Source organism: Papilio machaon, chromosome 28 (genome assembly GCF_912999745.1).
Source record: "Papilio machaon chromosome 28, ilPapMach1.1, whole genome shotgun sequence".
NCBI lineage: Eukaryota > Metazoa > Arthropoda > Insecta > Lepidoptera > Papilionidae > Papilio > Papilio machaon.
The window spans coordinates 1,176,217-1,203,666 of record NC_060013.1 but is presented as its reverse complement, the minus strand read 5'-3'; the positions used below and the strand labels follow the sequence as shown (position 1 = coordinate 1,203,666).

Here is a 27,450-nt window from a genome sequence, read left to right as displayed (position 1 = left end):
GAGACGAATTCATTCGATTCCATTAGCTTATGATACATTTAGCCAACGAATAATCACATTTTACACTTTATTAACAACCTCGACATACATACAAAATACATAATTTAATCCAAATTTAAGAATGGGTACGACCGTAAATATATTTTTATCGCTGGTAAAAAAAAAACCAGTTAAAGTTAAAACCTTCTAAAGCAAAAATTATTGATTGGTTTACATTAAAAAAAAATAGTACGTTAAATCTGTATTCCATATTTGAAATATAAGTTATAGTTTGTACGATAGGAAATTAGTGTTCTTAAAAGTACGACAAATATTCCAACTTAAGCATAACCTGATCTACCTTTAACAGTAGCGCATAACGCTATCTGTTTCCATTCCAGACGACATGAGTATGTGATTTTTACACCAATTTTTTTTTTATAGAATAAAATTTGTTGGAACAAAATATATTGGAGAATAAAAAAATAACAGCGTAAGTTAACTCTCTTGAACTCTCTGTTCTAAACCGTCACATGGCGCGTCGTAGACGATTGTATTGCATATTACGATCAATACATTTTGATCCTAACTTAATAAAAATGGTTTTTATTATTTATTTGTTACAAATTTAATTAAATATGATTTTATCAAGAGATAAAAAAATATTTAATAACCTAGTTAACCTTGACGACAACTTTTATAAATATATTACAGAAATACCAAGAAAGTATTACTAAAACATCAAAGAATTGAACTAAAAAATAAGTCAATGCGCAAGAAATGCTTATTTAGGCTCATTAGTCAAATTTCCTAAGAATTAAAAACAAATATTGAATTATTTAAAACAAAATGTTGAAAATTATTTTTACTCAAAAACAAAAATGTATAACGACAGTATAAAGTCAACAAATATCAAGAATAAGTGAGCGAAACTACAGAAATCCCATAATGTACTACAAAATTATTCCACAGCTAGTGCAAGACAAAGTCACGGTTATTCCTTTGGAATAAGGTTCGTTTTAACTTTGGCATGTAAATTGACGTTTGGTGCAAACACCGTTTTTTTTTTCTTCATACTTTGTGAACAAAGGTTGAAACATAGATGAAGGACATTATTTTTGTTATTTAAATAAATAAATACATATTTTAAAATCTGGAAGGTACTCTACATTAAACATTTATTAATAAGTTACTCATATTTACGAATATGCAGATAAATAAGAATTACCTACTAGCTGCCGCCCGCGACTCTGTCCGCACGACATTAAAAAATACTTAATAAGTAGGCTACGGGTTCTTCCAGACTGTGCCAATTTTCATCAAGATACGTTGAGCTGTTCTGGAGATACCTTCAAATAAACATCCATCCATCCATCCATCTAAACATTCACATTTATAATATTAGTAAGATTTCACCTTGAAACTGATTTAGTCAATTACAAGTTAATATAGATTATTGTCTTGTTAAATTATCGTTAAAACAAAAATTAACATACTTATAATCATCAAAAAGTCCTAATTATTTTATTCATAAAAACGCTATCGCTTATAACTTGCATCACACAACAGTCGTAATTTCACCCATGAAATAGTTGGTATTACCAAATAGGGATTAGAAAGAGACGGAACACGCAACCGACGGAGTGCGAACGAGATAGCAAACATTCGTCCGTTGAACGACGCTCTCGATTTTTGAGGTTTGTGTAAATTTTTTTTGTATTATTTTTCATTTATACTATAGTTGATTCACGTGACTTTGCTTTTAATAAATGTATTAGAATATCTTAGAGCTTTTATATAATGGATTTTAATATACGTGGTATTTTATGTTTATTTGATACTAGCTGTCATCTGCGATTCCGCTCGCGTCGAATAAAAAAAAACTTATTTAGAAGTCTGTTCTTCCAGACTAAGTTCTACATTTGTGGCAAATTTCAGCGAGATCCATGCAACTGTTCTGTAGATACATAATAACAAAAATCCATCCATACATCCAAACATTCGCATCTATATATATAAAAGAAAGTCGTGTTAGTTACACTATTTATAACTCAAGAACGGCTGAATCCATTTGACTGAAAATTGGTGGGCAGGTCCGCGCGGACGGAGTCGCGGGTAAAAGCTAGTTTATAATAGTAGCATGAAAGATTTTAATGATGTTTTATATTTTTAAAACAGAAGATGTTATTTATTTAAAATAGTTTTAGTAAAAACGTCCTCAAATATTAAGTTTGTTTTAGTAGACGTAATTTTTGAAGACGAATTTCTATTTTACAGGCTTTTATTTATTCCCACCTATCCTAATGTTTGTCATTTTGATCCATTTTGGTTACTGATTTAGATGAATTTTTTTCATACGTATATCCCGTGATAATGCAATATTGTAAGGAGCTGTAAGGTGATCATAGGAACTTCGCATTGAAACCTCGAGAACAGTGTCGCGGGCAACAGCTAGTTTTATTACAAAATAAGTATTTATACAATTATCACTTCAACGTTTATTTTATCATATACTTGATAAATATTTTAAGCAGGTACAGTCGCGAGCAATATGTTAATAATTTTTTTATTATTAAATATCTATTAAAAATTACGTTTTAGCTTATAACGAAAATCCGTTTTTTTTATTTTGCCTGTCTGTCCGCAAATACGCGTTTATTGTGGAAAATCTCGGAAACAACTGAGCCGATTTTAGCAGGACTTTTATTGAAACTTAACTGATATTTGCTAGACTAACCGTTGGTTTCTGAGATTAAAATCCCCGTATAAAACATGAGATCCCTGTCATTATCGTTGACAAAACATTATGATTTAAACGGAAATTTTGATCTCACGGTAACTTCGGAATTTATTTTTAATTCCGACGATACTGGCAACCGCTAATTACATTTAAAAACAACGCCATCAAGTTATATAAAAAATCCCAAAAAAAATCACATATAAACTTGAATTAATGGTTTTACATAATGCCGCTTACCTCTCCATGTTGACATCTCCCTTCTGGCGTATTCTCAGGCAGAAAGTATAGCCTCAAACTGACCAGAGTCTGATCTGATACACGATCCGTCCATAACAGTTGCAGTTCACCTGAAAAGAAAACAACCATTTAATCAGTGAAACCTTTTGATCCTAGGGCGAGTTTTCTACGGCGCCCTCTTTTTTGTATTCCTTAAAGAGGGGGGGGGGGGGGATAGCGTGGTTACGTGTGTAATATATTTCGTAGAAGTGTGGCGCTTTTTCGCCCAATCGCGACCTATCCTAACGCCTGCCTTGCAATTAATTAGTATAGAATATAGGACAAATTTAAATATTCTTCCCTTTGTTTTATACTTAAAATATAGGAAGGGTAAATTAATTATGCAAGGGAAATATTTTATAAGCATATCTCTCTCCTATATAATTTAAAGTTAAGCATCTGAAACCTAACCCATATTAACGTAGTGACCTCTACTCACTTCGTTATTTAGGCAAAATAAAGATGCCTTACTCGTGTGTCTATTGACTCTAAAAAAATTAAAATTACGCACATTCAAAAAGATTTTAAATATTCCTTTATCACTTCAAAATACACTTGTTTCAGATTGGCACAGCTCTTGTTCTTTCAACTTCTATGCTAACTCTTACCTATAGATACGAGCTCTGAATCCTGCCATATCCGGACGAAGAAGAAGTCTCCTATAGCGACTATTCTCTCCCTCTTGCCTGACAATCGTAGCGCCTTGTAGAACGTATACTGTCCATGTTGTCCACACGGTGCGCCCACAAGCTGAGAAAGGAAAAGAGAAGTTACAGAAGGAAAGAAAAAAATTCTTACTAATATTATAAATGCGAATAATGTTTAGATGGATGGATGGGTGATTTGTTTATTATCACCGGATCGGATAAACGGATCTTGATGAAATCCGATGTAGAAGTCTGGTAGAACACATAGGTAACTAATTAAGCTTTTTTTAAATCCGCACGAACGTAGTCGCGGACGACAGCTATTTATAATAGTCAGTCAGGTTTATTAATTCTTTTAACTAAGTATTTTTTCATACGAGTATATCCAAGAATAGACTACCTTTTGTTTACGAAAAAATAATCTAGATTTTCATTCTAACATATAATTTCAGTTATCAAAACTCAATCCATTAGTTACAATGTTTTTTAATTAGTTATTTATAGTTATTACATTGCCGGTACTGTCGTGTGGAAAATCGATAACTTATAAAATTGAAACCGTAAGCCCTTGAATACGTGCGTTAGAGGGAGACAAAACACATGTGTCATTTATACGATACTGATACGACACGATTTTAAATGAGAACAATTTTAAAAGAATACTAGCTTTTACCCGCGACTCCGTCCGCGCGGGATAAAAAATAGAAAACGGTGTAAAAATTATCCTATGTCCGTTTCCTGGTTCTAAGCTACCTGTCCACCAATTTTCAGTCAAATCGATTCAGCCGTTCTTGAGTTATAAATGGTGTAACTAACACAACTTTCTTTTATATATATAGACTAGCTTTTACCCGCGACTCCGTCCGCGCGGAATAAAAAAAAATAGTAAACGGGGTAAAAATTATCCTATATCCTTTTCCTGGTTCTAAGCTACTTGCCCACCAATTTTCAGTCAAATCGATTCAGCCGTTCTTGAGTTATAAATAGTGTAACTAACACGACTTTCTTTTATATATATAGATGTGGATAACAACACGCTCATAATAAATATGGATAGGAAGAGATTACAAACTTACATTTGACGTGATCTAAAGATCTATATCGTCTCTTCCACATTCATACTCTTATAAGTCATTTTCGGGTACTCTAAATACCACCTAGAGTATTGGTGACTCTGAGGTTAAGCACTTGACTTGCAATCTGCAGTTCCTGGGTTCATATCATGCTATGTACCAATCTGTTTCGAGTTCCGATTTACATAAGCACATTTATCCGACGTTCTTATGGTGAAGGAAAACATCGTGATGCTGCACATATTTGAGAAGAAATTCAATGATATGTGTGAAGTCAACCCGCACTGAGCCAGCATGGTTGACTATGGCCTAGTCACCCCTAACTTGAGGTAGGCTCCGAGCCCTTCAATGGGGACGTATAGTGAGCTGATGATGAAATACCACCTTATGTTGAATATTCCACTAATCTAGATCTAGACAGTATAAGTCCATTTAGGACAAAAAAAAAATATAAAAAATTCATTTTTTTAATATCTCTCTGTAAGGTTGAAAGATCAGTAATTACCTTTATTGGCTAGTTATTTCTTATTATAACCAAATTAATATATCGACAGCGACATAACATTGTTTAAAGATGACACATACTTGGTACATTTACATACCAAGAATCTGCCACTGAATAAAATTAAATATGCAATGATATCGACTGTTAAACAATGCCTTACAAAATCAAAATAACATTTGCAAAATTAACTGAAACTTACTAATTTCATAAATGTGATTGTTTGGAAGGATGTATGAATGTATGTATGTTGGTGTAATTTAACCGACGTCATCTTAAATTTAAAGTACTAGTGTAATTTGAATTTAATTAACTAGTTGTCGTCCGCGACTCTGTTATGTGTTCTTTCGGACTATGTTCAACATTTATGGTAAATTTCAACAATACGCATTCAGCCTTTCCGAAGGATACCTTCAAAGATCCATCCATACATCTAAACTTTCGTATTTATAATATTACTAGCTGTCGCCCGCGACTCCGTCTGCGCACAGTTAAAAAAACTTAATAGCGGTATGAAAAATAGATGTTGGCCGATTCTCAGACCTACTGAATATGCTCACAAAATTTCATGAGAATCGGTCAAGCCGTTTCGGAGGAGTACGGGAACGAACATTGTGACATAAGAATTTTATATATAAGAAGTAAGATAGAACAAAAATAAATAAAATAATGTTGGATCAAAATCATTAAAAATCTTTAAAAAAAAAGCTTAAATAATATTTATTTTTATTTTAATAGCGTAAATAATTCATTAATTCTTTCATGAATTGTTAGCAAAAAATGCAAAGAGATAAAAGATCCCATAGCTATAAGTTATGTACATTTCAATGTAAGGCTAAATGAGTTAGGAACTTGCGTCGCTCACCGTACATAGGGGACTAATAAAAACAATAACATTGACAACACTCCTCCACTCAAGTACATACCTCCATTCTAGACACGTCACCAACAGGATTCAACAATCTTGATCCATTATAAGTGTAATCTTACTAATATTATAAACTAGCTTTTACCCGCGACATCGTCCGCGCGGAATAAAAAAAATGCACACAAGATAAAATAGTTCCTATGTCCGTCTCCTTGTTCTAAGCTACCTCCCCATCAATTTTCAGCTAAATCAGTTCGACCGATCTTGAGTTATAAATAGTGTAACTAACACGACTTTCTTTTACATATATAGATACGAATGTTTAGATGGATGTTGGTATTCTACAGAACGATTGCATGAATCTATATAAAATTTGACACAGATGTAGATTATAGTCTGAAAGAATACATAGGCTGATTATTAAATTTTTTATTTTATTCGGCACGGATGGAGTCGTGGTTGACAGCTAGTAATTTATAATTTTCTGTCGCATCTTCCACATTCATATAACACTAGCTGTCGCCCGCGACTCCGTCCGCGCGCAGTTAAAAAATGGGGGGGGGGTATGAAAAATAGATGCTGGCCGATTCTCAGACCTACTGAATATGCTCACAAAATTTCATGAGAATCGGTCAAGCCGTTTCGGAGGAGTACGGGAACGAAAACTGGGACACGAGAATTTTATATATTAGGTCTTTACATATGAAATTGGCGTTTTTCGTACTGGCCACTTTAATCACGAATTTCTCCTCTTTGGTAAGGAATTCCAAATTCAAATTTGTACAGCTATAGACTCATGTATTTGTGGTTCGATGACCGTCATTCATTTGTTTTTTTTCTTCTGTTTTTTTCTGTTTGTGTCACTCATTTTACAAAATGGAAAACTTAAAATATCGCATTATTTACGAGTACGAGTTCCGCCGTGGCACTAGTGCTGCGGAAACGACTCGAAGGGTGAATGATGTGTATGGCGGTCGTGTTGCAAAAGAAAACACAGTTCGTTTTTGGTTCCAACGTTTTCGTTCTGGAAATTTCGATCTGCAGAACAAGCCCCGTGAACGGCCTGAGACTCAAGTTGATAATGAAGAGTTGAAGGCTATTGTGGAAGCGGATCCATCGCAAACCACGTCCGAGTTAGCTGCAGACTGCGATGTTAGTGATAAAACTGTTTTAATTCACTTGAAGCAAATTGGGAAGATTAAAAAGCTTGAAAGGTGGGTACCTCACGAATTGACTGAAGCAAACCGGCAAACGCGCGTCGACTGTTGCGTTACATTTCTAAACCGGCACAATAATGAAGGTATTTTAAACCGAATCATTACCTGTGATGAAAAATGGGTTCTTTACGATAATCGGAAGCGCTCAGCGCAATGGTTAGATCCTGGCCAGCCAGCCAAATCCTGCCCCAAGCGAAAATTAACCCCAAAAAAGTTACTTGTAAGCGTTTGGTGGACTAGTGCTGGTATTGTTCATTACAGTTTTTTCAAATCTGGCCAGACTATTACGGCTGATGTCTATTGTCAGCAATTGCAAACCATGATGGAAAAGCTAGCGGCTAAACAACCTAGGCTGGTCAATCGCTCCACGCCACTGCTGCTCCACGACAACGCTAGACCACACACTGCGCAACAGACGGCTACTAAATTAGAAGAGCTTCAATTGGAAAGTCTAAGACATCCTCCGTACTCCCCGGACCTTGCTCCAACAGATTACCATTTTTTTCGAAATTTGGATAACTTCTTGCAAGGGAAAAAATTCAACTCCGATGGGGCAGTCCAAATCGCCTTCAAAGATTTTATTGATTCCCGTCCGACTGGTTTTTTTAGTAAAGGGATCAATGAACTACCTATGAGATGGCAAAAGTGCATAGAAAATAATGGTTCATACTTTGATTAATTAAAAATATTATATTAAAAAATATTCGACTTTTTGTTCCTCCCATACAAAACGCCAATTTCATATGTAAGGACCTAATATTAGATATACACTCAACATTACAAGTATCAAAATTATTTGTTGCAGTGTAACTCGCGGACGCGGTCAGACGTCATCGGCCGCATATAGACTGTCCGTGCGGTCGCCGAGAGAATATTGGGGGTCCTTATTAAATGAACCATAATTAATAGTAAAGATTGATTTTAATATAAATATTTGATGATATTAAGAGTGTTCACGTAATGAATTCGAATATTAACATCGACAGAACGAACAAAAACAGTAAAAAAAAATTATAGTTTTAAATGGAGATAATAAGAACACTAAGAGTGGTCACGTTATTTAAGGATTGATCCGAAAAAATGAGTCACAAACCTTCTTGTAGACGAAACGTCATAGCTAGACATAGACATTAATCATGGTAATTCAGCAAGATTATTGATTACTAGTATTTTTTTATTATAATAGAATATCAAGTTCATATTTTGAGATGTAAATTCGTTTTTTTTTCCTAAAAAAAAATGTAGAACAAATAGACATACCTACAGAACCCCTAAAGTAATATTTCTTACGCGCTTGTCCTTTGTTTTAATATTATTATTAGACTAGCTCTAGCTATGCCCTCGTTGGGCATGTACACCATTCACACAGCTTTAGTGGATTGTTTCAACTATGTGGATAGGGTTGTCAACTTTTAATTAACTTAGACATGAAAAAAAATGACTCACTTCACATTCGGACCTGAAGAGAGACAGCCCTAGTATTTAATATGTCAACTCCATTGTGACGCAGGGGGCTTACCACGAATATTGTTGATAAACATTTCGTAAATCGACAAAATTTATATTAGAATTTGTGCAGCGTTTACCGGGCGTAAAACACCAACGGATTTCATACAAATTTTATCGATAACGTCACGAAACATTCTCGCAACTGTCACACAAATATTTGTAATAGACTCTTTGTAGCCTATACTGTGGATCTAGCACGATTAAAATTAAAAATTCTTTTCTTTTCAAATTCGTATTTCACTTTTAAGTGTTCTTTGCGCTCATTAAATTACACAAATTTAAACAAATTTTACAATGAAGATACGATGGTGATTGTCACAATTATTCATGTTCTACTAAACCGATTTCAACGAGTAAGGTGTCGTATACAGTCGGAATTATTGTTTTAATCTATCTTATATATATAAAAGAAAGTCGTGTTAGTTACACTATTTATAACTCAAGAACGGCTGAATCGATTTGACTGAAAATTGGTGGGCAGGTAGCTTAGAACCAGGAAACGGACATAGGATAATTTTTACCCCGTTTTCTATTTTTTATTCCGCGCGGACGGAGTCGCGGGTAAAAGCTAGTTAATAATATAACAGTTACTGTGAATTTCGTGAAAAAGAACTCGTAGTATAATATTACGCAAACAGGAATCGTAAAACCAACGATGTGGCAACCCTAAACGTGCAGTGCTGGGGGGGCTGAAGGGAGCGGGGGGGGGGGACACCGGTGTCACAATATCCGGATATTTCCGGATTTTTGTGGTTTTCTAATGAGTTTCACTTTTTTGATAATTTGTTACCTGCTTTTTTCTTGAATTTAATATTCAAGTAGAATAAATCATTTGAAGATAAATATTTCTTCAACAATATTAATTACTAGCTGTCACCCGCGACTCCGTACGCGCGGTATTAAAAAAAACATAATAATTAGCCTATGTGTTCTTCCATACTTTGTTCTATATCTTTGCCAAATTTCATCAAGATACGTTTAGCGGTTCGGGAGATACCTTGCAATAAACATCCATCCATCCATCTAAACTTTCGCATCTATTTATAAAAGAAAGTCGTGTTAGTTACACTATTTATAACTCAAGATCGGTCAAACTGATTTAGCTGAAAATTGATGGGGAGGTAGCTTAGAACTAGGAGACGGACATAGGAACTTTTTTATCTTGTGTGCATTTCTTTATTCCGCGCGGACGGAGTCGCGGTTAAAAGTTAGTTTATAATATTAGTAAGATTGTAAATACTTGGTAATTTAACAATGAGCTTATCTGTGCAAGCGTTGCATGGAGGGGGGGATTACTTAAGGGAGACGGACTGTTTAAAGGGGGAGGGGAGAGTACAAAATATTCTCAACTCTTCACAATACGATGACGCGTCAAATTCCGGTGCCAAATGTTTGGCACCAATTAAAAAGATTTAATTATTATTTTGTATTACTTTGTTTCTATATATTTAGTTAGAAAAATAATCTATAATAGACTTATTTTGTGTATGAGGCCTAATTTTAGTCATATTTCTCTTACCACCCTTTTCGTTGGGATTTAACGGAGAAGACGCATAGGAAAGGGAAATACTCTATTCTGTGTATCCCTATCTCCGTCGATTAAAGGAAGACAACGCATCTGCAATCGTAGATGTCGCTTCTCTATTTCAGCGGATTCAGGTGGTATCTCTCTCGTTTGCTACTTTATTAAAATATATATATTTTAGTACTATGGCATAGTTATAAATTATAGTTTAGTATCTATATATATAAAAGAAAGTCGTGTTAGTTACACTATTTATAACTTAAGATCGGTCGAACTGATTTAGCTGAAAATTGATGAGGTAGCTAGGGAGGTGAATAGGATGAGGTAGCTTAGAACTAGGAGACGGACATAGGAACTTTTTTATCTTGCGTGCATTTTTTATATTGTGCGCGGACGGAGTCGCGGGTAAAAGCTAGTTTAATATATCTACGAAAATTACATCTGTAGCTGTTGCACGATACTTGTTACTATATGTTCTTCCAGACTATGTTCTACATCTATACCAAATTTCATCGAGTTTATGTAACCGTTTTGGAGGATCCCTTTTAACAAACATCCATCCAAATAAACATTCGCATTTATAATATTAGTAAGATTTACATTGCCTAATATATATAATATTAATCCTCCCTTCAAAATATAAACTAGTTATAAATATAGACTATGTCTGCCGGGGATAGTGTAACTTCCCAATAGTCTTAGAATAAAATCGGTTCAGTTGTTTCAAAGCCTGATCATGCAAACAAACAATCAAATCTTACGGCTTTATAAATAAAATAAAAATTATTATAAAAATATTTAAAAAATTATAAAATGCGAATGTTTGGATGGATGGATGTTTGAAGGTATCTACAGAACGGCTCAACGGATCTCCACAAAATTTATAAAGGCATTTATGTAGAACATAGTCTTGAAGAACACATAGGCTACTTATTAAGTTTTTTTAATTCCGCGCTGACAGAGTCCCGGGCGACAGCTAGTATACCAAAAATCAATTTTAACTAACATATTTGTACAGATATACCATATTCAGTAAACCAAATAATTAACCACTGATCCACAGATGGTTATATAGATGGCTTATATATTCATCGCTTGATATATACAAGGTAAATTTCGTCCGTGTTACGTAACTTCAGGAAATGAAAGGACCAGTATAATTTGAACTGGATAATGTATGATAATATTTTGCTTACGAGGGTCTCTTTGGGAGTTTCATCAAAATATGTACTTTTCAAAACATCCACACTCTACTCATGCATATCTTTAATACAATCCATCCATACATTCGTCTGTCTTTCTCTTACATTTGTAGCCATGAACATACAATCTAGGATCATTATTTAATTGCGTATTAAAAAATTTGTATTATTGTTATTAGTTTTGGGTACACTGTCCAGATAGGCGAGAGTCCAAGGGACCGCGATATTTTTATTCGCTTACTAGCTGTCGCCCGCGACTCCGTCCGCGCGGTTAAAAAAAAAATGGGGGGGGTTATGAAAAATAGATGTTGGCCGATTCTCAGACCTACTGAATATGCTCACAAAATTTCATGAGAATCGGTCAAGCCGTTTCGGAGGAGTACGGTGACGAAAACTGTGACACGAGAATTTTATATATTAGATAGAGAATTCTTTCTAATCAGAGTTTCTCGCTTCTGGAGGTCGTCGTTCGTGACCAGGCAATGACTCTCGCTTATCCAGGTTCTACTATAAACGTTCAAAACTACGTATATATATGTAATATGTATGTCAATAGCATTGTGACCTGTAAATTTAACTACATGAACTATTTTGACAAGGGAGGTGTTATTTGATTGGTAATATTCCCCTGAGTACCATAGGGGTATAAAGAAGGTGATCGAGTCATATATCGTTTATTTATAGCCATTTTTATCAACATCTTTAACTACGTTGATGATAATCATCATCACCATCAGCTCACTATACGTCCCCACTGAGGGGATCGGAGCCTACCCTAAGTTAGGTGTGACTAGGACATAGTCAATACTGGCCCAGTGCGGGTTGACTTCACACATATCTTTGAATTTCTTCTCAGATATGTGCAGCATCACGATGTTTTCCTTCACCGTAAGAACGTCAGATAAATGTACATATGTAAATCGAAACGAAAAACACATTGGTACTTGGCGGGATTCGAACCCAGGACCTGCAGATTGCAAGTCAATTGCTTAAACCCTAATCCAACGACGCTCTCTTGGTGACAATGTGTCAGTACAAATTACACTGACATCTTCTATCTATATATATAAAAGAAAGTCGTGTTAGTTACACTATTTATAACTCAAGAACGGCTGAATCGATTTGACTGAAAATTGATGGGGAGGTAGCTTAAAACCAGGAAACGGACATAGGATCATTTTTAACCCGTTTTCTATTTTTTATTCCGCGCGAACGGAGTCGCGGGTAAAAGCTAGTTATTAATAACTCGCACAAGAATTCGTCAGCGCAGAATTTAAAAAAATGCCTATATGCCCACGTTCATCAGCTACCTTCCCGTCCAAGTCCCGTCAAAATCGGTCCATCCGTTCCGGAGATTACCCGGAACATACGTGGCTTTACCCATAACAAACAAAACAGACAGACAGAATAATTAAAAAGAAATAGTTTTTCGTTATTTACGCAAATACATCATGTGTACGATATTTTTTCCATATTACATACAGACACTTCAATTTTATTATCTATATATATAAAAGAAAGTCGTGTTAGTTACACTATTTATAACTCAAGAACGGTTGAATAGATTTGAGTGAAAATTGGTGAGCAGGTAGCTTAGAACCAGGAAACGGACATAGGATAATTTTTTTCCCGTTTTCTATTTTTATTCCGCGCGGACGGAGTCGCGGGTAAAAGCTAGTTATGTATAAATATTTAAGAACCAATTCAATACGTACATTGTAACAAAATCGGTACACCATCAACTAGACGTAGTAATTACGCAAATATTCACAAAACAAGTGCATTGTCAGTCAACGAATGAGCGTCCGTACCAAACTCAACGTAGACGGTACGTGAAAAAAAAATGGTATAACCACTTTTAATACGTACGAATGCCAGCAAAGTGGCTAGTGATGGGAACGTATCGATATGAATTATCGATAGAAAATAAACAGAATTTGATTAACAATATTATAAATGCAAAAATTTAAATCTGAATGATATTTATCACTGAGACAAATTACAGTCTAGATCTAGAAGAAGTACAGGCATTTTTTTAATTCTACGCGAACTATAACAACTGACTGTCCATATGTAACAAAAGGTAAAGTTTAAGAACAGAATCAGCTGATAGTGCTGACATTTTGCATACGCATTGTCAAGTACTTACAAAAGTACATTGAGATCTTTGCCCCTTAAATATTCCTGTGGCCTAAGAAAGAAAGAAGAAAGAAACTTTTAAGAATGCTTCACTTCATGAGTTTTATTTTTACATTAAATGAAAAAAAAACAGAACAAATACAACAAGAGCAAGAACTTGGGTACGTCAATCAACAATAATGATAATATAGTTAATAAGTGTATTATAATTATTAATAAAAAATTAAATCATTACTGTTAAAAAGTAAGGTTGAAAAACAAAGTCAACTTTCGTATCAATGTAACGATAGCAAAATTAATTACAAACAATTTATAGTCATGTTTACTCTAAAATTGATTTCTACGTAATCATTTCAGAATCCAACAATGTTAATTGGCACAAAAAAAAACAGCCTGTACATCAATTTTGATGAACATTTTAATTTGCAAACCGGTTTCTAATATAACCTTAATAAAGGTAACGATAAAAACCAGTATTAAAAAAAATACGTTCTTTGGTGTGAGAATTAAACTTACTTATACGAGGGATATATTTTCTTTTGTCATATATAAAAAAGTAATAATAATTTCATATTCTCATAACTCTAACTTGCGATTTATACAAATTAAATAAAGTTAAGTAAATATATTATTTTTTAAGAAACACATTGCATTAAATTATTATTATAACTATAATGAATCATCGATAAGAAACACGGTCACTTCACTAGTTAAAAGGTCGATAAGATCAGACAAGGGACGTTTCCCATCACTAGCAGATATGGCGCACAGCGGGTTTAAATCGGTAATTTTTTCTTTACTTTTAATAAAGTAACCACGCGGTATTTTTATTCTGTACATTATCGATTATTTTTTTTCCTATAATTACGCATAAATATTATTAAAGGACAATTATAATTTTGTTTTATAAAATTATCTTTACAAATAACAATTGATGACGTCATCTATTTATTATAAATAACCGATAGTAAAAAATGATAATTTACAAACACTTAAATAAGAAATTTGATATTGAACCTTGTTTCAGTTCTATTTATAGTTTATTTTAAATTTGTAATTAATAATAATAATTAAGATACACATAATTTGTTTGTTAATTATAAATTACCTTATAAGACGGCTTCTCCATATCAAAATGTGATCCAAAAGACAAAGAAATATCCACGTATACACTTCACAAAACCACTAATCGCTCACATTTCCGACGATGTAATTGTTAATTTTTTTTAACGCATTCTTATTTCATGTTTCAGCAAAGCCATTGCACTAATTATATTCCAACGCGGTACAGAAACTGTTATTTTTTTCAATGTTTTATTTTTAGACACTTCACGTATCACTTATATTAATTTCAATTACGAAATTATATTTAACCGCTTATTTCTAAATCGATAACTGATCACAACAACAACAATAAATTATTTTTAAATTCACAGATATATATAAACGAAATAACACTGGCCACTAGCACAATTACCACAGAATATAAACACGACGTAATGTAATTGAGAATAATTTTTTTTTTAACCACAGCGCTGTGTCGTAACCGTCGACGTACTCTACCGTGTTATTGAAAGATTTCGAATAAGTGAAATTTCTGAAGTGAAATGATTATTGAACACAATAAAACAATATGGCGTACATTTGACGAAAATAAGTCAAAACACGCGCGCGGGGAGCGTTCTCTTTGACAGGAACACTGCCATCTCTGAATACGGTTGCCCCGCGTCTGTGTGCTCAATGCTTCTTACCCGCTCACACACAGCTTAGGGCTGCCCTTCGTATATTTATTAATTTTTATTATTCATTAAATATGTTGAGTATTTAGTTTAGTTTAATTGTGTTGATATTTAAAAATTTAAATACTGGAAAAGGTTCAAAATGCGTAAATTGTGATGAAAACAAAGGCTTTTTAGATTTAGTGCACTTATTTTATGGCATTATATTATTTAATCACAGTAAAAATCAAAATCCTCTGCTTCAAGTCGCAGGTGCAGTTTGAATTAATTAAAAAAACAGCGATTTATAGGATACCATGCAGAAGACATATTTTTAACTAGAACTTGTGAATAACTAAATAACTTGAATACAGATAAAATATCAAAGACTTGTAATTAAATCAGACGCTACAGTTGTTATGGTTGATATCAATTTAAATTACACGATTAACATAGAAACAAAATTATGATAAATCACAAAATTTATTACAAAAATAAAACAAAAACCTGTTGTTATAAAAACATTAAAAGAAAGGACATTGAATACAAAACTCAAGAATTTTTTTCAACAAAAAAAAATAATAAATTGAAAAAGACGCAGTTGACGACCCTGAAGCGACGATCGTTCACGTTCGTACGTATTTATACATTTGTGATATTTATTTTAAATACCTATAATGATTGGCATGATACAAAAGAAACGAATACCGTTCAAACGATGTTGTAATTAACTAATCATTCATGTTTATTATTAATATTACGTATCCATTTCAAATTATTATTACGTTTGATTTAAAATGTCATCACCAAATAACTGGCCAACGTGACAACCAAATTAAGAAAATAACTGGTCTTAAAAATAAAACCTTAACCTCTATGGTCAATGGTAGAGGAAAAATATGTTCTGTTTTCTATTGTAGTTAACTGGTTACGTAATGTTTTTAAATTCTGTTAAATAATAAATACTCAGTTGTTATTAAATTTTAAAAACATCGTCATACATTAAAGCAATATATTGAATTAAACAAACGCATCCGGAACCCACGCTCGGTAAAACTGAACGCGCCGAACCAGTTCATTATCTTGAAATTTTGCTTATACTGTGACCTCAAATGTTTTAGTTAATTTATTTTTAGCAGCACTAGATTTCCACAAAAAAGCGTTCAGTAATAGTGTAGCCACATTTTTTACATTGGCTTTTGGTTTAAATTAATTATAATATATCTGGTAAAAAAAAATTACAAAATCGTAAATGATAACAAATAGATAATGTCTTTGATTTGTTGTGTTGTTTAAAAATTTAACGCTTCATTAGTTATTTATTTGTGAAAATGTGTCTTTTTATCTTACCATTCAGCACTAAATGCATCTTTTTTAAATTCTATTTCAATTAATGCTAATTAATCTGTTACATTTTTTTTAATTTGTCAAAGACATAGTCTACAAATAAATTTCAAAACCATGGTCAACGTACTTCAAGCGATACCTACTAGATGTTAATACTCGAAGCGTGGTTGGTACAAATAAGGTTATATTAAGCTGAATCACTTGGGAAAGAGAAAAAACTACGACATTAATTAGTAAGACAATATGTAAAAAACATATAATTATATCTATTTACACTAACGCTAGAATATTATGGTAATTTATTTAGATACCCTTTTTGATTAAAAAAAATTACTAACTATGTAGGTATAAAACAGTACTTGTATACTCTTTGTAGATTAAACAAGGATGTGCGTAAACAATACAAGACTTGAAAAAAAAAGCTCCGTGTTGTTCGAAGTTTGAATTAATTCGGAATAACCAATCGTTTGCAGGTTCACTCGCGCCATTTTTGTACTCTGGTGAGAACGAAAACATTTTTATAACACGTTTTGTTTATAGTTTTCAGGCAGGTACATATATTTGAAATGTACAATTTATAAATGAATTCATCGTAAATTAACTTTAAAAATACACTGAAGGTGTCATTGTAAGGAATAATATATTTGTATGATAAATATTTTATCGTACAATTTATTTTTGTTGGTAAGAAACTAGAATGTTTGCTATTCGTGATGATAAAGTTAATTATTGTTTAAGATAGAATAAATTCAAGTTATCAATTACTTTAAATACTAGTTTTATATACTAGTTTAAATTTCAAAATATGTAAAGTAATAGTCGAACTTGTAAAATTAATTATAGTAAAATAACCCCGTGTGAACCGGCGACACGCACACATACAAAATGTGTTCGTTTTTCAAATAATCCAAACACAAAGACGATTTAAATTCAACTTTATTCAACTGCAATAAGGTTAAGTTTCACTTGAATCGTTGATTTATTATTACTTGTGTACAAATAGTATACGTTCATAGACATAACGTTTGCATGAAAAATAGGGTAACTCTGATTTTTTCTTAAAAAAAAAAGATTGGTAACAAAAAATTGTTTTGTGTATTTATGTTAGGAAAATTGTCCGGACATCGATCCTTTAGTTGTTTAGCATTAGAATGTATAGTTTAGGATAATGTTCAAACACAATCATTTTTATGTACATATCTTAGGATTGATCTAGGAATTTTCAAACCATTTATTTTAATTAATATTTCAGTTTTTAAATTGACACAGAAGCACAAAAGTACCAAAATGTTAGTGCAAATTTTCAATTTGAAACCATTCTATTTCTTAACATATAAATTTTATCTGTGAAATTTTAATTAAGACATTGTATTTATTTAAAAAAAACAAATTGTTGTCTCTGCTTTTTGAAAATGGAACAAACAGGATAGCAATGTGTCTATTTAGAAGTATTTCGACAGAGGTAACCTACAGTAACTTGCCACAGACTATATTAACACTCAAGATAAACTTTTAATTCTGTGTCAACGACCTTCAATTTTACAATTCGCAGATAATTATTTATGGAAAATGTATACGCAACATTTACGTAAAAACATGTATCTTATTGAAGTAGATATATTTGCATTAATATGGTCTTTTCCATATATGAAAGACTAGGTATCGTCCGCGACTTTGTACGAGCTGAATTAAAAAAAAAAACATAATAAGTAGCCTATGTGTTCTTCCAGACTATGATCTACACCAGTTCCAAATTTAATCGAGATCCTTTGAGCCTTTCTTAAGATATCTTCAAACAAACATCCATCCATCCAAACATTAGCATCTATCTATATATATAAAAGAAAGTCGTGTTAGTTACACTATTTATAACTCAAGAACGGCTGAATCGATTTGACTGAAAATTGGTGGGCAGGTAGCTTAGAACCAGGAATAGGACATAGGATAATTTTTACCCCGTTTTTTTTTTTTTTTTTTATTCCGCGCGGACGGAGTCGCGGATAAAAGCTAGTTTACAATATTAGTAAGATATACAAATTCCAAAATATAAATAAGTTGTTGGTTCAAGAACTTTGTAACATGAGAAAAACACCATAAGTATATTTTTTGTTATTTATTTTAACGTCACAGACAAAAAAAAATCAGTCCTAAAGGCGGTTACGCATTCCAACATTGACAAAACATTGATAAGAAGTTTTATGACATTAAAAAAGATAAAAATATTTGATAAAGATAGTTGTTTTGATAAAGGTTTAATATCAAAATTTATCGCAAAATATAAAAGTAAATTCTAAATAACCGTAAAGTTCGAGTATCGTGACACCTTATGTCATATTGTTGTCTCTATTTTGTCAATGGGATTGAAAGAGATGACAAAATAGAATACAAAAGTCACAGCAATGGAGTTCTGGGATAAAATGTGACGCGATGTGAACGCAGCCTAAACGGCAATTCCAACCAAATGGATACGACGTGAGACAAACACACGACCTGTTTTTTTAACAAGTAAAATTAAATTTAAATAACGTAGGTACAATTTAATTTTACGTTATACTTTGTAATACCATATGTTTGTGTGTTTGGTTATTTTTTTTATTCCTACACTTTTTTTTCTATTATCTATCAATATAAGTATGTTGTATAAATTCAAATAACTGAATAAGTGGATAATTCCACACGAATAGGAATAATCTTTCCAAATTATCAAATTGAATAACCAATAAAATAACTTTTTTAGTTTAAAATTTATTAGATTTTTTCGCAATTTCGCAAATTTTATAAAATACAAAAAAAAAGTTTATCTAGTATTTTGACTATAATATTTTAAATATAATAAAAAATCAGGTAGTGTGAATACCCTGACCCGAGCACCACTCGCTCCGTCCAAATGAATATAGCGGCCCTGATCACACGGCAAGATTATTTATTACTGTATTGTTATTATTATTATTACTTAATTTTTAACATATATAAATTTGATGATATTCTAATGATATATTTGTATGTTTTTCGAATAAAATGCGTAAAAATACTGAACTGTTTACAATTTTTTTTTCGTTTATACTCTCATCTTATTATATTACTAATATTATAAATGCGAAAATTTAAATGGATGTTTGTTAGAAAGTATCTCTAGTACGGTTCAACTGATCTTGATGAAATTTGGCATAGATTTAGAACGTAGTGTGCAAAAACACATAGTCCAGTAACTGACTTTTTTAAAACGTGCGAACGGAATCGTGGGCGATAGATTATCACTTATATTAACAAACCTAACCTACATGTACAAATAAACTTAATATTATTAAATAGACAGATTATAAACTGACAATCTTACAATTTTACGGTAACATGTACACTATGAATCAATAACGGATGTATTTGTTGCAAAATTCTAACGTCTTTAAGTCTTCATATGCATCGGACGTGAGTTCGGATATCGACTTTGAGGTTATTAACCTTAAATATTTTCCAATTGTCAATATTTTTTATTTATGCTTAAATTGGAACATGTTATTTCATTTAGGCAATGACAATATTATGTGAAATTTAATTTACTGGCTGTCACATGCGTCATTGCCCGTAATTAAAAAAAAAAACAGAATTTGTAGTCTTTGCGCTGTTCCGTTCTGACGTTTTGGTATTAAGTGGTAATAAAAATCCATACAATATTTCGCAATTATAATTAATAATATATTATTGTAATTAGTCGTTAAAACTTTGAGGCAAATTAAAAAAAACATAGAAGCAAACACACAACGCCTTTTAGGGAATAATCGGTTTAAAAGAGGGCACATAAAAGAGAATTTACTGAAATATATTCTAGTGGTATAGAACAGTGGAATGGTAGGAGTAGTATTTATTATTTACTAAAATTAATTGGATAAATAACATAGATTAATTGTTCAAGTATACGTTGAAAATATATATATTACTCCAAAGTTGAACTTAGCCCACAATTAAATTATATTACCTAAAATACAATTTACAAATATCCGAAAAACAATTGTTAACGTTTATATTAGTAATGATATTTAATTAAGTATATATAAAACAAATATAACTAAGCTGTTATCTTAGTTTTAGTTCAGAATTTCATAATTTACATTGTCATTTAAGGGTTATTAGAAAAATACGGCTTTGGTTCAGAATAAGCCAGACTTAACTCTTTTAAACAAAAAAAAAATAGAATAACACGACTCTACATATTCCATTGTTCATCCCATCCTTTCCCTCGGAAATCCTACGCGACAAAAGTTTTAATTATATTTCCGTCCTTGTCTAACGCGCGGGGCATCTGATTGTATATCTGTCCCGCTCCCACTCGCAGACTATACGAGTACAGGAAAGTGATAGTTTGTCTTTGGAGTTGATAGAATCATTTTTAATTGGATACATTTTACACGTTATCTAAAATGCACACTAGAGTTAAATTGGCGCTAGCGTCGCGGAAGAATCAAATAATAGAACGATCTAGAATAATTATGCTGATTTAAAAATAACCTGTAATAACTAGTGATGCAACGGAAGTGTCTTACCGGAACCAGAAACGGAAACAGATGTCAAAAATAAATTTTAGCAGAAACGGAAACGGAAACGGAAGCGGAAACAGAAGTGTAAATAATAAAAAAAAACATATTTACAAAATTTTTTTTTGGTAAGAACAGTTTGTATTCGTTTTTAATTTATTAAGGCATTGGATATCGGTGTCCTTCAGCCTTCAATATATGTATTTTACTGTGCTGCAATAAGTTAAAATACGTTTTTTTTTTTAATTTATTTTCAGGAAACAAAATTACACTATTTACAAATTAATGTTCGCCAAACCACTCGTGTTGATAAACGACAAATATATTTCTTTATTAATACATTCACTGCTGACCACTCGGATCCGAGTGGGCAGAGCTATTAGTAGCGGCGCCTCCCCCTCGGATCCGAGCGGGGAGCCCGTTCACTTTGTAGTAGCCAGTAAGCCGCCGGCGTTTGAAGCGAGTCCATGTTGCTTTGTGTGGCCACTCTAGCAATATAGTCAACTAACGAAAATGAGTATTAGTTTCATTCTTACAGTGTTGTAGTGATTAGTACCACGTTCGTACGGAGGCAAACATACAAATATCTTGTATCACATGAAGCTAAGTCTAAACTTTGTTCTGTATGTATATTTTTTAAATATATGTATGTCCTGTATGTGTGTGTATACGTGTGTGTATGTGTGGGTGTGTATGAAATGTTACAAGATCTTGAATCAAGAAGATAAAAGCTTGTTTTGATTAGTATCCTTACATGTTTTACTCAATATTCTGGAATTTGATGAAAAACTTGACTTTGTAAAAATTTTGTGACATATTAGTACACAGAAATGCGATCGTGGAACAAATATCTACATATTAGTGAACTAAACCATTGCCATCCCTAGCGCTCAAATGCAAAAAATGTGTTTTTTATTGAAATAATTATGTTCCAAGATACTAAATAAAAATTCACCATAAAAAGTTTTGGCTCCCAGCTGTTACCTTTTTTATTTTGTAAACAGTGAATGTGTTAAGTATCAAATACACCTAATCTAGATTAGAAAAAGATATAATTATTAGGCGTCGGTGGCTCGTGGCACTTGACTTGCAATCTGCAGGAACTGGGTTCGAATCCCGCCATGTACCAATGTGTTTTTCTATTTACATATGTACATTTATCCGACGTTCTTACGGTGAAGGAAAACATAGTGATTATGCCTGCACATATCTGAGAAAAAAATCAATGATATGTGTGAAGTCAACCCGCTCTGGGCCAGTGTGGTTGACTATGGCCTAGTCACCCCTAATCTGGGGTAGGCTCCGAGCCCCTCAATGTGGGATGTTTAGTGACCTGATGATAATAATGATGATGATATATTACATGGTTATCACTTATTCAAAAGTACATTTAATAACTCGTAAGTATGAAATAGTCACATTTTGCCAGTTGTCAAATTTTATATGGACAACAACTAGACAGTTTACTCCAGCAAGAAAAACTGATTGTTTCAAACAGCGCGTCTCGCGCCGCGCATTTGGATCTCTCAGCCGTCGTAAAGTTCCGTTTTATCTCCGTTATAAAAGTTGCGGAAACAGAAGCAGAAACGGATGTTGAAAAGCGTGCGGAACTTCCGCACTTGCGGAAACGGAAACAGACATCCGTTGCATCACTAGTAATAACCTATTTTTTCATTATGTTTCGGAGAAAATTAAATTTGTACGGTTATTGGACGGAATTTTAATTTCATATTTATAATGTTATTGTTAACTTGGACTGAAATTTTGTAAGTTTTTTGTAGTCCGTTTTACGTTAAATTACATTCCTTTGACATTTGTAATTGACACGTATTGTTAGGTCTTTTTTTTTCAAAGTGAGTAAGAGGGATGGCATATTTTTATACATTTAATTCGATAGTTAATTAGTTGAAGTATTAGTTTCAAGAATAGATAGATAATAATTGTATCGAGGATAACAAAAATATATAATTCATACTCTGCCAGCTACCTCCATTACTGTTAAATCGGGAAATGGAGTGTACCGCAACCTTACCTTATTGATACTTTAAATTTAACTAGTGTTGATTAAGTCAATGTGAGTTTTAATCCAAATTTTTTTTTAAATAGGTGCTATAATTTAAAATAGTTTTCTATACTTTTTAATTCGAAATAGTTGTAATTACATTCGTATCCTATTTGTGTTTAACAAAAAAATGGTGACAATTGCACAAAATAAATCATTCATGATTTGTTACTTTAGTAAAAAATTAAAATGAATAAGTGAAGCAATGGAATCTTAAGTAATTTTTGGTATCAAAATAACATTTAAATTTCGATACTCTCGTTTAAAAATAGCAAGAAATGTTTTATCGAAATCGTAAAGTATCAAAACCATATAGTCGTAAAATAAGAGGTCAATATTGTGTCTATGCCAACGCAGCATACACGAGCCACGGCGTTTCGAACTCCGCACACAACACAACATATTTAACACTGTGTCACAATTTCTATAGAATTTCTTAGCACCGTGCAGCTTGTTGGAAACGGAATACTCGGCAAAATATTGTAATAATACTTTCATGTCTTTTAATTATCAAACTTATTGCATTGTTTTACAGTTGAAATTTGATTGCGTTATGTTTTAAATTAATTTAATAAAATAAAAATGCATTGTTGATACAAAGTCTTCGGATTTAGTTTTTTTTTAAATTGTGACACTAAAGGCTAAAGTTCGATTTGTCAAGTTATTAAAAAAAAGTTACAAAAAAAGAGTTAATTATATTAAATATTTTGAATTTAACAGTGGGCACTTTAAAAGATCATATTTCCCCTTCCAATCCAACACCTCCTTTGCCTAATCCAGTAGGTAACGTTTTTAATTTCAAATCTATATATATATAAAAGAAAGTCGTGTTAGTTACACTATTTATAACTCAAGAACGGTTGAATCGATTTGACTGAAAATTGGTGGGCAGGCAGCTTAGAACCAGGAAATGGACATAGGATAATTTTTACCCCGTTTTCTATTTTTTATTTCGCGCGGACGGAGTCGCGGGTAAAAGCTAGTAGAGAGCTAAAACAATTTCCAGTACCCTCATACTTATTGATATTTGACACATATTGATGTCTCTTTCTTATCGTTGAGAATGAAAGAGACGACAGTCGAAACATACAAATGTTTGCATGTGTGCGTTGTTTTCAAATGTGTATTCATGGATACTAGAATAGCAGAATATCTTCAAAATTAAACGTTAAAAAAGTATAGATAATACAGAGTCAATTTATTGGAGAGTAAAAAAAAACTTGAGAGGTGTGTTGGGACACCCGGATGGAACGAAGTTCCTTTCAATTAATTAGTGAAGGAACCAATGTTTATTCTATGAATAAAAAACTTAAGTCTTCACAAGAAGTACATTTTATTTCTATGAATTTTCGTTATATATTGTCACGTCGTTGCCATGGTGAAGTAGCGCTCATTCGTCGTTAACATACTTACTATAGCAAAAAGTGTCGTGACAACTTTTCGTAAGAATTTTTTCCGTCTAGCCCCCTTTCACAACGCGCGATAAGGAACTTCGTTCTAATAAAAGCAAGTAGGTGACGCTAGTGCTAAGAGTGGGCTGTCATCTGTCAAAAATTTTAAACGTCATTCTACGGATTTAACAAAAATTGTACTCCGTTTTTGTAATAAATAGCTGTTGCCCGCGACTCAATCCGCACGGAATTTAAAATATCAAATTTAGTAGGTTTGTTCTTTCATATTATATTCTTCTAGATATATGCTAAAATTCGAGATTCGTTGAGCTCGTTCTGGAGATACCTTCTAACAAACATCCATCCATCTATACATTCGCATTTATAATATTAGTAAGATGTTATATATAAAAGTGGAATATAATAATATTATTGATAATAATTGTTTCTATATTGATCCATATCATGTTAACGTATTCTCAACGTAGCATTACTGTGTGTATGTGTGTGTGCGTGTGTGTGATTCTGATTGCATAGAGTTATGAAATTAATAGACGTGGCATATTAAAAAATAATGATAACAAATTTACTTCAGTAATTACTATAAAGGAATTGAATTTAATAGACTATTGACTCAAAAATCTTAGTTCTTTTAACGTTCAATTTTTATCTCTCCTAGTAAAGATAAAAATTAGATTACGTTAGAGTCTTAGTCATAGAGAAACTTAGTCTAACGGTTAGACCAAATAAAGAAAAATTTGTTGATATTTCTGAATAAAAGTAATTATTAATTAGACAGGATAAAAATATTGCTATTTTTAAATTTCGTACAACTTTACATAAATTCCTAAGTTTGTATTTAATTTTAAATTCAGCCCTATCTAACTTATGTATTTCTTAACTCTGTACACCGGGGCAGATTGCGAGCCGTCCATTAAAACGTGATAACTCCACACAACTTATACCTCACGCTACACTACAACAGGGGTCGGCAGACATCGTAACAATGTACTAACTATTGCAGTTTTTTATTTCAATTACGTTAATAGTTTCCTTCGTCACATTATCTGTCCAAAGAATAGTCTAAGCCAGAGATTCCTAAGCTACTTTTTTATCAAAATTTGACTGGGTTCTTCAACTTCTAAACCTTCAACCTTGAACTTTAGTTTTTTGCCATCATACAACTTGTCATACAACTGTCGCCCGCGACCCCGTCCGCGCGGAATTAAAAAAAAACGTAATAAGTAAGCCAATGTGTTCTTCCAGACTATGTACTACATTTGTGCCAAATTTTATCAAGATCCGTTGAGCCGATCCGGAGATACCTTCAAAGAAAACCATCTAAACATTCGCATTTATAATATTAGTAAGATTTATGGTCGTTCCTGTCCAAATATTCATATATCTACATTAAGTTCTGTGACAAATATATTATTTTAAAACAAAAAGAATTACGTCACTGTTTTCTTTAATTCGCAATATAACCTTCGTATTACGATACACAGTTATACATGTATATTTGAAAAATTTCGTTATCGGATTGTTTTTACATTTGCAACAACTTATCGTGTTTTATCTGTGCTTTTCAATCAATATTATCCGCTTTTCAAACTGACAGCTCTACGTCACAAATTCGCGCCTTTTTTTTTAAGTTGTCTATTCTTTGCGGACTAAATTTATGAATTATTTTGTTGTTAAATGTTTTTATTGTGAAACTAGCTTTTACCCGTATAAAAAAATGCACACAAGATAAAAAAGTTCCTATGTCCGTCTCCTAGTTCTAAGTTCTAATTTTCAGCTAAAACAGTTCGACCGATCTTGAGTTATAAATAGTGTAACTAACACGACTTTCTTTTATATATATAGATATATGTAGCTAAGACAATTCAAAGAAATCATGCTTAGGTACATTAGAACAATCCCTTTTTTAAATTGCCCAAATTGCCTTTTTGAATGTGTTAAATTAAAACCCACTATTATTACTTACGGCAAATTTTTATTACATAAGAAAAAAAAAAATTAGTGCTTTTATTAACATTTTGTTATATTTTCGTGTAATTTCGTATTATAATATAGTTTTAATTACAAAATATCATCAACTTAAATCATGTGTTATAATTGTTTAATTAAAAACTGCAAATATAACAAATCAAATGCGATAATTCTGAACAAAATGGCTTCCGTCACAAGTCCACTGACTCCTAAAAAATAATTCCAACAAGCAAATTGCCTGGTGTCTTCAAATCGAGTGTGCAAGCGCGCAACAGAGTAGAGCAAGACAGACGTTACATACAATAAAGTTGACTATTTTTAAAATGTCAACAAAACGATGGGTTTCCACTCTCGAAACATTTACAATAACCTCTTATCAGCTATTTCATTATGTGACAAAACTGCAATATAAATAACAGATCAAATATTTAAATTTTGTTTTATTAATATTTTAAATGAATTGTTCTCTCTGTTGCATCGTTACACTGCGGCGAGGGCCTTGAACACGCGCTCGCAATGTATACGAAACTAAGGCCGAGGACACAACGCGGGGAATATGATCACAAGGAAAGGAAAAATCAATATTACATTTCATTAAATGTTTACTTGTACATAAAGTTTTATAATAATAAAAAATATGTAAAAGTATTTATAGTAGAATTCAAATTTACCTTATCAATGTTACTGAAACGTATTTTGTCAATTAAACCAACTAGTAAAGTATTTTTACCTTT

At 32.3% G+C, this 27,450-nt stretch overlaps 1 protein-coding gene across 1 annotated transcript in view; it reads right to left on the bottom strand.

Annotated features, from left to right (window-relative positions):
- LOC106713090 (AT-rich interactive domain-containing protein 5B) overlaps window positions 1-15,392 on the bottom strand; it is a 54,086-nt gene extending 38,694 nt beyond the window's left edge. Inside the window, exons 1-3 of the mRNA XM_045684848.1 lie at window positions 14,786-15,392; window positions 3,604-3,745; window positions 2,957-3,066 (exon numbers count right to left, since the gene is read on the bottom strand). Coding sequence (XP_045540804.1) covers window positions 2,957-3,066; window positions 3,604-3,745; window positions 14,786-14,806 — 273 coding nt within the window. The 5' untranslated portion in view covers window positions 14,807-15,392. The remainder of the gene's footprint in view (window positions 1-2,956; window positions 3,067-3,603; window positions 3,746-14,785) is intronic.
- Between the last annotated feature and the right edge of the window lie 12,058 nt (window positions 15,393-27,450).